General features: G+C 38.8%; 1 protein-coding gene across 2 annotated transcripts in view; it reads left to right on the plus strand.

Annotated features, from left to right (window-relative positions):
• LOC111578849 (MORN repeat-containing protein 4-like) overlaps positions 1-11,089 on the plus strand; it is a 37,417-nt gene extending 26,328 nt beyond the window's left edge. Inside the window, exon 6 of one of the 2 annotated variants that reach the window (XM_023285823.3) lies at positions 1,572-1,710. Coding sequence is in view for 1 of the 2 variants with exons in the window: in XM_023285821.3 (XP_023141589.1) it covers positions 1,572-1,729 (158 nt within the window). In the remaining variant the exon portion in view is untranslated. Of the gene's footprint in view, positions 1-1,571 lie in introns of both variants that reach the window. The other variant, XM_023285821.3, reaches the window with a different exon arrangement.
• Positions 11,090-12,522: the final 1,433 nt, after the last annotated feature.

The raw sequence follows: 12,522 nt of genomic DNA on the forward strand, positions 1-12,522 counted from the left end.
CTTTTTGCAGCTTTGAAAACTGTTAGATCCATTTTACAAAAGGCAAAGCACTCGCTCTTGTGCTCGCAGACATTTTAAATCCTCAATCAAGGAATAATTCAGCTTTTTTGGAAACACAGTCTCTTGTTGAGCCACTGAGAGTGTAAAGAGAGGAAAACTCAGGCTTCTACCAAAGGAAACAAAAATCTACCCACCAACACTTTTAAGAGCACAAGCTAACTCTTTCTATCTTGTTTATTAAATCTGTACAAAACACTGAAGTGTAAAAATGACAGTTCATTGTTTTAAGGAGCGTTATGGCAGAGGAACCTGTTGATTATGTCCCTCTTGTTTCCATGCAACTTGTCCTAAAGATGTGTCACTTTGTACATCAGGGGTGTCAAATATGCGGCCCACGGGCCAAAACCAGCCTCCAGAGAGTCCAATCCAGCCCGTGGGACAACTTTGTAAAGTGTAAAAATTACAGAGAAGACATTAACTGTAAATTGTAAATTGTACTTGTAAAATTGTAAATTTAAAATAATTTCTAGACCATGACAAGTTGTTTTGATCAAAGAGTGAAATATTAGAATCCTCATTGTTCTTTTATCATTTTGTGTCTCGTTTTTGCAATATTTTGTCTTGTTTTTTGTCCTTTTTTGGTCTGATTGTGCATTTGTCTCATGTTTTTCTCGCTTTGTAACTTTTTTGTCTAATTTTTGGTCTCTTTTTTGTTTTGTGTCATGTTGTTTCTCTCGTTTTTGCAATATTTTGTCTTGTTTTTGTAGTTTTTTGTCTGACTTTTGTCATTTGTCTCATGTTTCTGTTTTGTTTCCTTTTTGTCTCACTTGTGTTTTTTGTCTTATTTTTGTCATTTTGTGTCTTTTTTTTGCCTTGCTTGTGTCGTTTGTCTATTTTTTGTCATTTTTGTAACATTTTGTCTTGTTTTTGTTGTTTTTTTGTCTTTCTTTGTCTGACTTTTGTCATTTTGATCATACAGTAAAATACGACATCATTCACTTCCAGATATCTGTGACTAAATGTTTTGTGTCTTTACAGACACTCTGCGATCTGTAATTTGTAATGTGTAAATGATAAACTGAGGCATAATGTTGAAATTTACCTTACTTTTCTTAAGAAATTTCAGGTTGTTCATGATGTTTTGTAAAAAGATAATTCCTGAAATGTGAACATTTTCAGAACGTACTTTTTTGCACTAAAACAAAGGAAATATTTGGAATTGCAGTTATTTATAGTTTATTATGCTCTGATTTTTGTGGTCCCTGAACTAAGATGAGTTTGACACCCCTGGTGTAAATGAACCATCCAGCCTTTGTCCCTCTGTCTTCTGCGAACAACATCACACATTTCCAGTGAACACAATACAGACAGCAATTACAGTTATTTTCAGGGCGAGAAAATTCAGGTAACTCGGTTATGAACCATCAATAACTGCAGCCCTCCGTTGCACGACACAATATGTGTCCTTGTGTTTGATGAAGTGTGTCGCGGTTTGAACGTGTCTTTTAGTCACGTTACTGTGTCCCTGCTTTCTTTGATGAAACCCGTGATGAGCCGTCTGTCTGGTGCAGGAGTGCTGATGTTTGTGGACGGCGGCCCCGGCGGAGGAGGAGGCGGCAGCCACGAGGGCCTGTTTGAGACCAACCAGCTGATGAGGAGAGAGAGCAGCCAGGGAGCCGTGCAGAGGGCCCAGGCAGCAGCCGCCAAAGCCCGAGCCCTGGCCATGTGACCTGGACTTCATCACCCCCAGAGCTCCAGCACCAGGATCATCCTCCCACCATCCTGCTCTTGGTTTGAGCTGCTGACAATGTTATCTTCTCATCCAGTCTCCTTGACTGCTGTAGTTCAACATTTTTGTTCTTTTACATCTACGCTACCATTCAAAAGGGTTAGGGTCACTTAGAAATGTCCTTATTTTTGAAAGAATGAATGAGGATAACATTAAATGAATCATAAATCCAGTCTAGTCATTGTTAATGTGGTAAATGACTATTCTAGCTGGAAACAACTGATTTTTAATGGAATATCTCCATAGGGGTACAGAGGAACATTTCCAGCAACCATCACTCCTGTGTTCTAATGCTACATTGTGTTAGCTAATGGTGTTGAAAGGCTAATTGATGATTAGAAAACCCTTGTGTTATTATGTTAGTACATGAATAAAAGTGTGAGTTTTCATGGAAAACATGAAATAGCCTCGGTGACCCCAAACTTTTGAACGGTAGTGTACATATCCCTTTTCTTTTATTTCTCATACCTGCAATTTGCCGTGTTCTACAGTAAGCTAATGTGCGCTAACACGACCACTGATTCAGGATTGGCTGAGCCAAACACAGATTTTAGTCAATGAACTGGTGCTTAATCTGCTTCAGGTTCAGATAACTTGATGAAACTCTGGATTCAAAAGTGCATCTGGAAAACACTGATTTGGTGATTTTCATGTCAAAGAACAACTGGACTAGATGTGGATTTCAACTGGGATAGATTTAGTTTAAAAGTTTTTTAGAAATCTAGGTGACTGTTTTTATAAATTCAGACTCTTGTTATTGCTGCTCATCAATTCCAGTCAAACTCCTCATTGGATCCTTTAGTGAGTCTGATCCATTTCAGTTCAAAGCAGCTAAAAGCTAAAAGAACTGAATTACAGAAAAGAGTAAAGCAGAGAACACAAACCAATGAGGGTCTTATTGGACCACAAAATCAGTCCAGTGGTGACTGTGCAGTGATGCTGGGTAGCTTCTCTCTGGCCTACAGAGAGCATATTAAGCAGACAAAGTTACATTTTGGGCCTTTATTGACAATTTATTTCTCCACCAAGGAGGAGTTATGTGATGATCGGCATTAGTTTGTCTGTCTGTCTGTCTGTTAGCAACTTTACTCAAAAACGGACTAACGGATTTGAACGAAATTTTCAGGGAAGGTCAGAAATGACACAAGGACCAACTGATTAGATTTTAACAGTGATGCGGCTTATAGTCTGGATCCACAGATTTGTTAAAGATTTCTGTGTCATTGTGAGATAGCGGCACGGCGTCACTGTAACTGTGACAACAAGTGAACACTACGTCAGCTGCCTGCTGCGATCACATGATTGTGATCCTACTACAAATCCACCACTGTGGACTTATGTGGACTTATCCGTCAGAAATGATACGACTGAGCAGCCTTGGCGGAGTACTGCTCCCTCTACGTGCTTTTCTAGTTAAATTAATGTTTTAGCTCAGTGCTGGCAATGAATGATACAACAGCTAATGTCGCCTGAATGATTTGTACACACAAAAGAGAATATAGTGGATATTATAATTCATATAGTAAATGAAATGCAGGCAGGAAGCGGCCTACAAAATGGGACCAACATTCAGTATCCAACTCTGGACATGGGCGTTTCATGTTAAAATATATTCTTTAAAATGCTGCTAAAACAAAATGTACAAGAACTGTTGGAAACAATTTACAGGTCTGTAATAAGATCCTGATAATTTCTGAGGTAGGTTTCCACAAAGAACTATGTCATTTGGTACTAATTATATAGAATATGGAGACCGTGCTGAAGTGGAACACCTTCAGTTAATTAATTCCAATGAACTAGTTAATTGCTTTAGACAGTGCAGCAGAGGTCAGCTGATACTGCAGAAATGTAAAATTTGTCCACATGCAAGTGTACAATTCAACATATGGTCTGTGGCAATTACATTTTCACTAATTACTGAATAATGAAAAAATGTAGTTGTCCTGTTTTTTTGAGAAGAATCCACCAGAAATCTGCTTAAAAACTCGGCACAGTTTAGCTCTAACTAAAATACCTGAAATAGCAAAGGTTTGCCCTCGTTGTTCCTGTATTTTGGAGCAATAAATATAGGAATAACACCTACTTTCCACTACATTTGAACTAAATCCGGTTTTAATTTACACATCAACACATACTTTGATCATCAAATCACCAAATCAGGGTTTCCAGCCTTCCCTTTAAGAGATGCGTTTGTTCTGACTTCTTAGTGGTGCTCTAATCAGAATATAAATTGTTTACTGTAAGTTAGAAATGTAAGAAGGATGTACTGTCGGTCTTGGCTGAAGAAAATGTGAGCAATTTTATCTTTTCACTCAGTGCCGTTACAGCTCAGTCTGATTTCCAATCAGCGGGAACATCCTCCTCAGTGCCAACCACACAGTGCCAACAGGCTGCAGCTGATCCAGAGTCAGTGGCTCTTCATCACAGAAGGGTGGAGGGTGGGGGATGAGCAGCAGAGGGGAATGGAAGTGGCCGTCATTGTGGCAGGCGGCAGTAATGAGTGCAATTTCTGTTTTGGAGGTGCAATTTGATAATAGCGTGCAATTTCTGCCTGAAAGCAAGATTTCCCTTCCACCGGCTTTTACGTTACGAGACAGAGAGTGGGCTGTTTTGTCTACAAAAGAGCCCAGAGAGAGGCTCATCTGATGAAGTAGAGGCTGCATGTCAAACGACTGAACACGACGGGTTTCATTACAGAAATACATGCATGCTTCCTGACATGAAATTTGAGATGTTTCAGAGCCCGTCTCGTAAGCAAAGACGTTTATAGCAGGAGTGTCAAACTGATTTTGGTTCAGGGGCCACATTCAGCCCAGTTTGATCACCAGTGGGCTGAACCAGTAAAATCAAAGCATAATAACCTATAAATAATGACAACTCCAAATGTTTCCTTTGTTTTAGTGCAAAAAAGGTTCACATTTAAGGAATTATCTTTTTACAAAACATCATGAGCAACCTGAAATTTCTTAAGAAAAGTAAGATCAATTTCAACAACATTATGCCTCAGTTTGTCATTTATACATTACAACTTACAGATCACAGAGTGTCTACAAAAACACAAAAGATTTAATCACAGATATCTGGAACTGAACAATGTTGTATTTTACTGTATGATCAAGGACAAGTCAGACAAAAAAAGGCAACAAAACAAGACAAAATTTTACAAAAATCAGACACAAAATGACCAAAAATTTGACAAAAGAAATTGCAAAGTGACAAAAAAACGACATGAAACAAAACAAAAAGGCAAAAAATGAGACAAAACAGTTACAAAGTGACAAAAAAATACACAAATGACACAAACAAGACAAGAAATGGCAAAAGCAAGAAACAATACGACAAAAAATAAGTTAAAAAAAACACAAGCAAGACAAAAAGGAAACAAAATGACAAAAATATGAGGCAAACGACACAACTCTGAAAAAAAAGACCAAAAACAAGACAAAATATTACAAAAACAAGGCACAAAATGACAACAGAACAATGAACGATTTAGTATTTTACTTTATGATCAAAACAATTTGTCATGGTCTAGAAAATATTTTAAATTTATAATTTTCCAAATTTACAATTTACAGTTAATGTCTTCCCTGTAATTTTTACATTTTACAAAGTCGGCCCACAGGCCGGATTGGACCCTCTGGAGGGCTGGTTTTGGCCGGCGGGCCACTTGTTTGACACCCCTGGTTTAGATCATTTGTCTCTTTTATCATAAATATCGCGTTGTTCATCTGTGAAGATTTATTTACCAGATGACACTTATTTCTGATGGTTTTTGTGTGTTTTTAAAATGAAACTCTTCACTCAGTGCATTTCTTTCCAGGGAGGTAAAAGATTCTCGGCTGCCGTCTGCAGCTTTTTTTTCTACTCTTCACAACCCCTAATCAAGGATGTCACTTTTGATGTTTACTGTTTGTGTGTAATTCATCAACTCCCCCTCCTATCCCAAAAGAGAAAAAAGAAAGAGGAAAAAAAGCACCATTGTTGTGAATTTAACAGCGCTTGTGATAAGCTCTAACACATACTTCACGTGTGCGTCGTGCCTGCTGGGAATCAGCGTCTGTCCATGTAATGAGACTGCTGTAGATGTGTGCCGTCACACTGCTGGGGGGTGGGGTATTAAATGAGAAAAGGACTTAATTGTCAGTTATGTGAATATCTCAGAGTGCTATTAATTTTGGTTGTGGATTTGGGGGCTGATGCCTTCCCTGCTGACCCGTTTGACAGCGACATCAAAAACAACTGAACTGGCATCTCACACCTTTTAATTGGCTCTGGGATGTGAACAGACACTGTTAAATGACTGCTGCCTTTAGCAGAGCTGGTGTTCAAGGGGAGAGCATCCACTGAAATCATCTGTCTATCTTAGACACTGTGTTTTTCTTGGTGAAAATCTTGTGATCTGTGCTTTAAGTGATTTTATTTTTTACGTTGTCGTGTACAATGGTGGAAAAAAGTTTTCAGACACCCTTAAAATTTGACCCAATCTCAAATATTATCGTGAAATATTTGTGGAAAAATCTTATTTGTGTTTCAAAAGGTGTGGCTGTATTAGACAAACACAAATGATATTTTTTTTTAGCTGTCGGACACGATTTAAGAAGTTAATCTAATTAATTTGAGCCATTGTAATTAATTAATCTCAATAATCACGTATTTGTCAAATAGCAACATTTGACACGATTAGCAAAATTTTTCACTTCATATAAATTTTGGTTGATGACTGAATCGATGAATGTTAACTTAAACAACAGAAATGTTTGTGTTTCATTGATCTTTATCTGCATTTTTCATCTGTCTACTACATTCACAGATTACTGCAAACTCAAAGTGCAATTATAGCGATTATGTTCAACATTTTTACCCTGTAAAACCCAAATATAGAAAAAAAATAGCAAAAATTATATATATATTTACAGGGTTAAGACTGTTTGTAAACTCAAACACTTTTAGCGTGTTGAAAAGTGGTCTATTATGGGATGGCTACACTGGACTGTTGTAGTTAACGTTGGTGCGTCGACTCAGAGCTCATTTGCATAAAGTAGTTTCATTTATGCAAATGTGGCTCGGGGAGCGGAGGTCCGACGCATCGTGAAACTTTCATTAAACGTCTGAACCAGTCGTCAAACTAAAACGAGGAACGATTCAGCAGATTATTTCTCACTTCAAATGCTTTCAGAAATACTTTTTGCTGAAAGTTTGCAACTGATGTTGAAAACAGACTTTAGGTTCATTACTACCACCTACTGGGCTGGAGTGTTCATCAGTGTTCCCAGTGTGCCAGAAATTAGGGAACTGAGAAAGGTGCAATTAAATGCATATTTTTAGCACGTTATTTTGTCTGTAATTAATTAATCGAAATTAACGCGTTAAAGTCCCAGCCCTTTTTTGTTTTTTTGTTTATTGTTTACAAGAAAAACTAACAAAACTAAATTCTTGACAGTTTCAGTATGTCAGTTTTCAACATTGTCGGTATCAAAGTCAACAAATAACAGAGAATGTGTTCAAAACTGAACAGAAAATAGATAAACATCACCCTATCAAATTATTATTTAGTAGTTCTGCCATTAGCAGCAGTAGAGCTCTAATCCTGGCTGGCATGTTCCCCACAAGCATTTCACACTGTTGAGGGCTAATCTTGTCCTATTCTTCTTGAATTACTGCTTTTAATTCTTCTATATTCTTTGGGTGATGCTTTGAAATGGCGTCAACCAAAGAATTTCGTATTTTGACTGTGACTATACTAAAATAAATTGCACTTGAAGACCTAAGAGTGATTCTTAATGCAATATTTCACAAATGCATGGGGTGTCCAAACTTTTTCCCACCACCATATTTAACTGAATGATCCCATGTTCCTTCAACATGAAACCCTTTAAAATGCACCTTAAAAGCTCAACTTGAAAAGTTGCCATTTGATATTAACGTAAACTGTTGTTATGAGTTATTCTGTCCCACGTTGATGTGACTGAATTCACTATTTCACTGTGATGAGTGTCCATGAGGAAGGCAAAATCCACCCTAAAACTAAACTCGCAGGTTTCCTTCCACCTCAGATAGGTGATGAAAAGTCCAAACAGGATCTCAAGAGATCTGCAGTGAAAGAAAAGATTGCTTAAACTAAATGTCAGGTATTGATTTTCTTTTCTGAAATGTGGAAAGAAACTATGTGAGTTTAGTTTTAGAGGAGATATCAATATAAGGAGACTTGATGCCATTTAAATGAGTTACTTTAGCAAAACACGTCAGTGTCGAAGTTGTTCTGATCTACCGTTATCACCTGAGGCTCTATGACTGTTTCATTTGCATCTAAACTCTGTTGTTGTTGTTGTTGTCTTCAGTTGAATGGAATTTTTTTATGTACACTACCAGTCAAAAGTTTGGACACGTCTTCTCATTTAATATTTTTTCTTTATTTTCGTGACTGTTTACATTGTAGATTCTTACTGAAGGCAACAAAACTATGAATGAACACATATGGAATTATGTAGGAAACAAGAAACGTGCGAAATAAGTCAAAACATGTTTTAGATTTTAGATTCTTCAACATAGCCACCCTTTGCTTTGATTACTGCTTTGCACATTCTTACCATTCTCTGCATGAGCTTCATGAAGTAGTCACCTGAAATGGTTTTCCAACAGTCTTGAAGGAGTTCCCAGAGATGCTGAGCACTTGTTGGACCTTTTTCCTTCACTCTGTGGTCCGTCTCATCCCAAACCATCTGGATTGGGTTTAGGTCAGGTGACTGTGGAGGCCAGGTCATCTGACCTAAGCAGCACTCCATCACTCTCCTTCTTGGTCAGATAGTCCTTCCACAGCCTGGAGGTGTGTTTGGGGTCATTGTCCTGTTGAAAAATAAATGATGGTCCAACTAAACGCAAACCGGATGGGATGGCATGTAGCTGCAGGATGCTGGGGTAGCCATGCTGGTTCAGTGTTCCTTCAGTTTGGAATAAATCCCCAACAGTGTCACCAGCAAAGCACCCCCACACCATCACACCTCCTCCTCCATGCTTCATGGTGGGAACCATGCATGTAGAGACCATCCATTCACCTTTTCTGCGTCAGAAAGACACGGCGGGTGGAACCAAAGATCTGAAATTTGGACTCATCAGACCAAAGCACAGATTTCCACTGGTCTAATGTCTATTCCTTGTGTTTCTTGGTCCAAACAAATCACTTCTGCTTGTTGCTTTTCCTTAGTAGTGGTTTCTTAGCAGCTATTTGACCATAAAGGCCTGATTGGTTCAGTCTCCTCTGAACAGTTGATGTAGAGATGTGTCTGCTGCTAGAACTCTGTGTGGCATTTATCTGGACTCTAATCTGAGGTGCTGTTAACTTTCCATTTCTGAGGCTGGTGACTTGCATGAACTTATCCTCAGCAGCAGAGGAGACTCTTGGTCTTCCTTTCCTGAGCGTAGAGCTTGATGGTTTTTGCGACTGCACTTGGGGATACGTTCAACGTTTTTGAAATTTTCCAGACTGACGGACCTTCAGTTCTTCAAGTAATGATGAACTGTTGTTTCCCTTTACGTAGCTGATTGGTTGTTGCCATAATATGGATTCTAACAGTTGTCAAATAGGGCTGTCAACTGTGTACCAACCTGACTTCTGCACAACACAACTGATGGTCCCAACCCCATTAAGAAGACAAGAAATTCCACAAATGAACCTTGTCAAAGCACACCTGTGAGGTGAAAACCATTTCAGGTGACTACCTCATGAAGCTCATGGAGAGAATGTTAAGAGTGTGTAAAGCAGTAATCAAAGCAAAGGGTGGCTGCTTTGAAGAATCTAAAATATAAAACACATTTAGACCCATTTCACACTTTTTGTTTACTCCATAATTCCATATGTGTTCATTCATAGTTTTGATGCCTTCAGTGAGAATCTACAATGTAAATAGTCATGAAAATAAAGAGGCAAAGCCTGTATCTGTATTATGAAACTGTCACTTAATTCATCCTCGTACGACGACTGAAGATGTAATCAATGTCTTTAATGTCATTAATTCCACAATCTTCACTCCTCACACTCTTTCACACACTCAAGCTTGTGCTGTCCTCCTGTGTGGCACAAAAATCAAGTCTGAATCTCAAAAAAAAAAAAAAAAAATACAAGCGTTTATTGAGTGCCTGAACAAAAACGTTCTTCTACTGTGCTTTGAATACTTTGAATATTGCCTGACTGTTTTACTAACTTTTTCTTAAGCGTCACTGCTTTTTTTAACGCTCTTTGTCTTTTCAGTGGAGAAAAGTTTAAACATTTGTTTTGGGCTCAGTTTTAGGCACAACAGACAGTTTCAAAAAGCTTGAAGATGAAGAGTCAGGCAGTAGATGTAACTGTGTTTATATAATAAAATAATAAAGGGATTCAGGAAATATGATTTTGAACTTTCAAAGGGAAACTAATCAAATGTCTGGGGTCCCACATTATCTAGCTGTTATTTTATTTTATTTTTTTGAGTTTTTGCTCAAATAAAACAGTATACTCTAACAATTTAACATTTTAAAATGAGGTAAATTTAGTTTCTACATTGTAATAAAAGATTCTACTGAGTTGCATTATGGGAAATGTAGGATTCATGGAGTTGTGACATGTCTACGTGGGTCATTTCAGAATTGGAGGACATTTGGGCTTCAAAATATTAGTGTATGTTGAAGTAGTGTATGTTTGAAATGAAATAAAGAATAAAAATCCAGGTCTACTTTCTAGCTTTTCTCTCAGCCGTGATCCTTATTCTAAAATTATTTTTGATCTGTTCTGTTTTTTACAGACTTAATTTGATTTTCCTCAACCAGAATCCTTCAGTTGTGAAATCAATTCACAATATGGTAAAGACAATCTCAGATCCACTTCAGAGCTGTGTAACAATGCAAACGGTATTTCAGAGCTTTATGAAAATGAAGAGAAAAAAATACAAAATGTTAGGTTGACCAAAGGGTTAGGGTTGTAAGGATGCATTCTGGTCTGAAACACCAAAATGCATCCTTACAATCTTTATTTACTCATATTTGTGAATCATGTGTAGATAATGTGGGACCTCGTGAGAAATCCTCTGACATGTGTTGTATGTTTCACACGGGGGTTTTGTCCCTGTTTTTCGGCACCTTTAAACACTGAAAAGTCATCTGAGAACCTGAGGCCCGTTGTTTTCGTCACGAAGCCATAGCTGTCACTTTTGTCGTTTTGCGGTGAATCTGTTGCAAGACGATGATGTCATGAAGAAATGTTTGGTATTTTTGAATCCACAGATGAAACAATAAATGAAAAAATAAAATGCACGAAGCTCAACCGGATCATGAGCTGTTTGTGTGTTTTCGCCGAGCAGAGGTGTGACAGGCCGCCAGCAGAAACAGAAACACTGAAACATCTGAACAATGAGCTGCACACACACACACACACACACACACACACACACACACACACACACACACACACACACACACACGCACACACAAAGGCAGGGAGGGATTTTGAACTCTGATCACACATCTCAGCAGGTCTAACGATTATTTGTGGAGCTCGGCTGTCAGAAGCCCACCACCTCCTCCTTTTCCTCCTCCTCCTCCTCCCCTCCCCCTCACCTCACCCACTCTCCCTCCGCTCTGCTGTCACTAAAATAGCTTTAAGGTGTGTTTAGGTTGGACTCTAACCCCTCCGCCTGTTCCGTCTCCCTGGCAACCGTCCAGAGTTCCCTTAATTTGTACCATCTCAATCCCAAGTGCAGCAGCAGTTTCGCCTGTTTGCCCCTAATCATAGAGCCTGTTGCCATGGCGAAGTATTTAAATGTGCTCTGCGGATCATCTTCACCTAACGCAACCAGAAAAGGCAGCTGTGTCTGTTTTCTTTTGTTCCTGCGCTAAAAGTGAATCCCTTCGTCCCCCTAACCTCATATCTGATTTGTTTTGTTTTTTTGAATTTCATTTTCCCAACATGTGCTTTCTCACCGCTCCACTCTGTCCCTGTAATTCCAGGGGGAGGGATCTCCTATTTTCTATTTCATGCATTCCTTAAAGAGAGAAGGCTTTGTCTCTTATCTTATCAGTGAAGCTTCACGGCTCCCAAAAGCTTTGGCCATGTTTAGAGAGGAAGTTGCACACGGCATACTGATAAGAGGGGCCTGGCACTGCAGGGACGCACGCCATCGCTGCACATACGGCTGCAAGAAATAAAAACCCAGAGTGGGAAGAAGAAAAAGCAAAAAACGCCTGTCGTGGATTTTTGCCCGGTTTTAATTGCTCTGGGTTCCCACCGCTCACCACGGCACATTTGGGAGTTTCTGCGTGTGTGTGTTTGAGTAAAGACATGCATGTGTGAGTGCGCTGGGGGAGGTATATAAGAGGTGTATTCATCTGCCAAATCTAAATTTCAGCAGCTCTTATTCTTCCAGATCAAGGAAAAGAGGACAAAAAAGACAGAAAGGTTGGACAGACACGGCCCATGTCTTCTTATTGAAAATCATATATCAGCTGCTGAAATTAAAAAAAAAAAAAAAAAACACAAGTCTGAGAGGATTCCGAGAGGAAACTTGTCATTTGTCGCCGGATAATGTGAAATCACTGAAGGGAGGCAAGAAACATCCCATCCCACACACCTCCATTCACATCAAACACATAAAGCAGCTAGATTTTATACTACTGCTATCAGGTCTATCAGAATCAAGTGACTTCACAACAGAACAACAAACAACCTATTTAGCTCTAAAGATCCCCGTTATTGATTACACCTA

This window comes from Amphiprion ocellaris, chromosome 4 (genome assembly GCF_022539595.1).
Source record: "Amphiprion ocellaris isolate individual 3 ecotype Okinawa chromosome 4, ASM2253959v1, whole genome shotgun sequence".
Taxonomy (NCBI): domain Eukaryota; kingdom Metazoa; phylum Chordata; class Actinopteri; family Pomacentridae; genus Amphiprion; species Amphiprion ocellaris.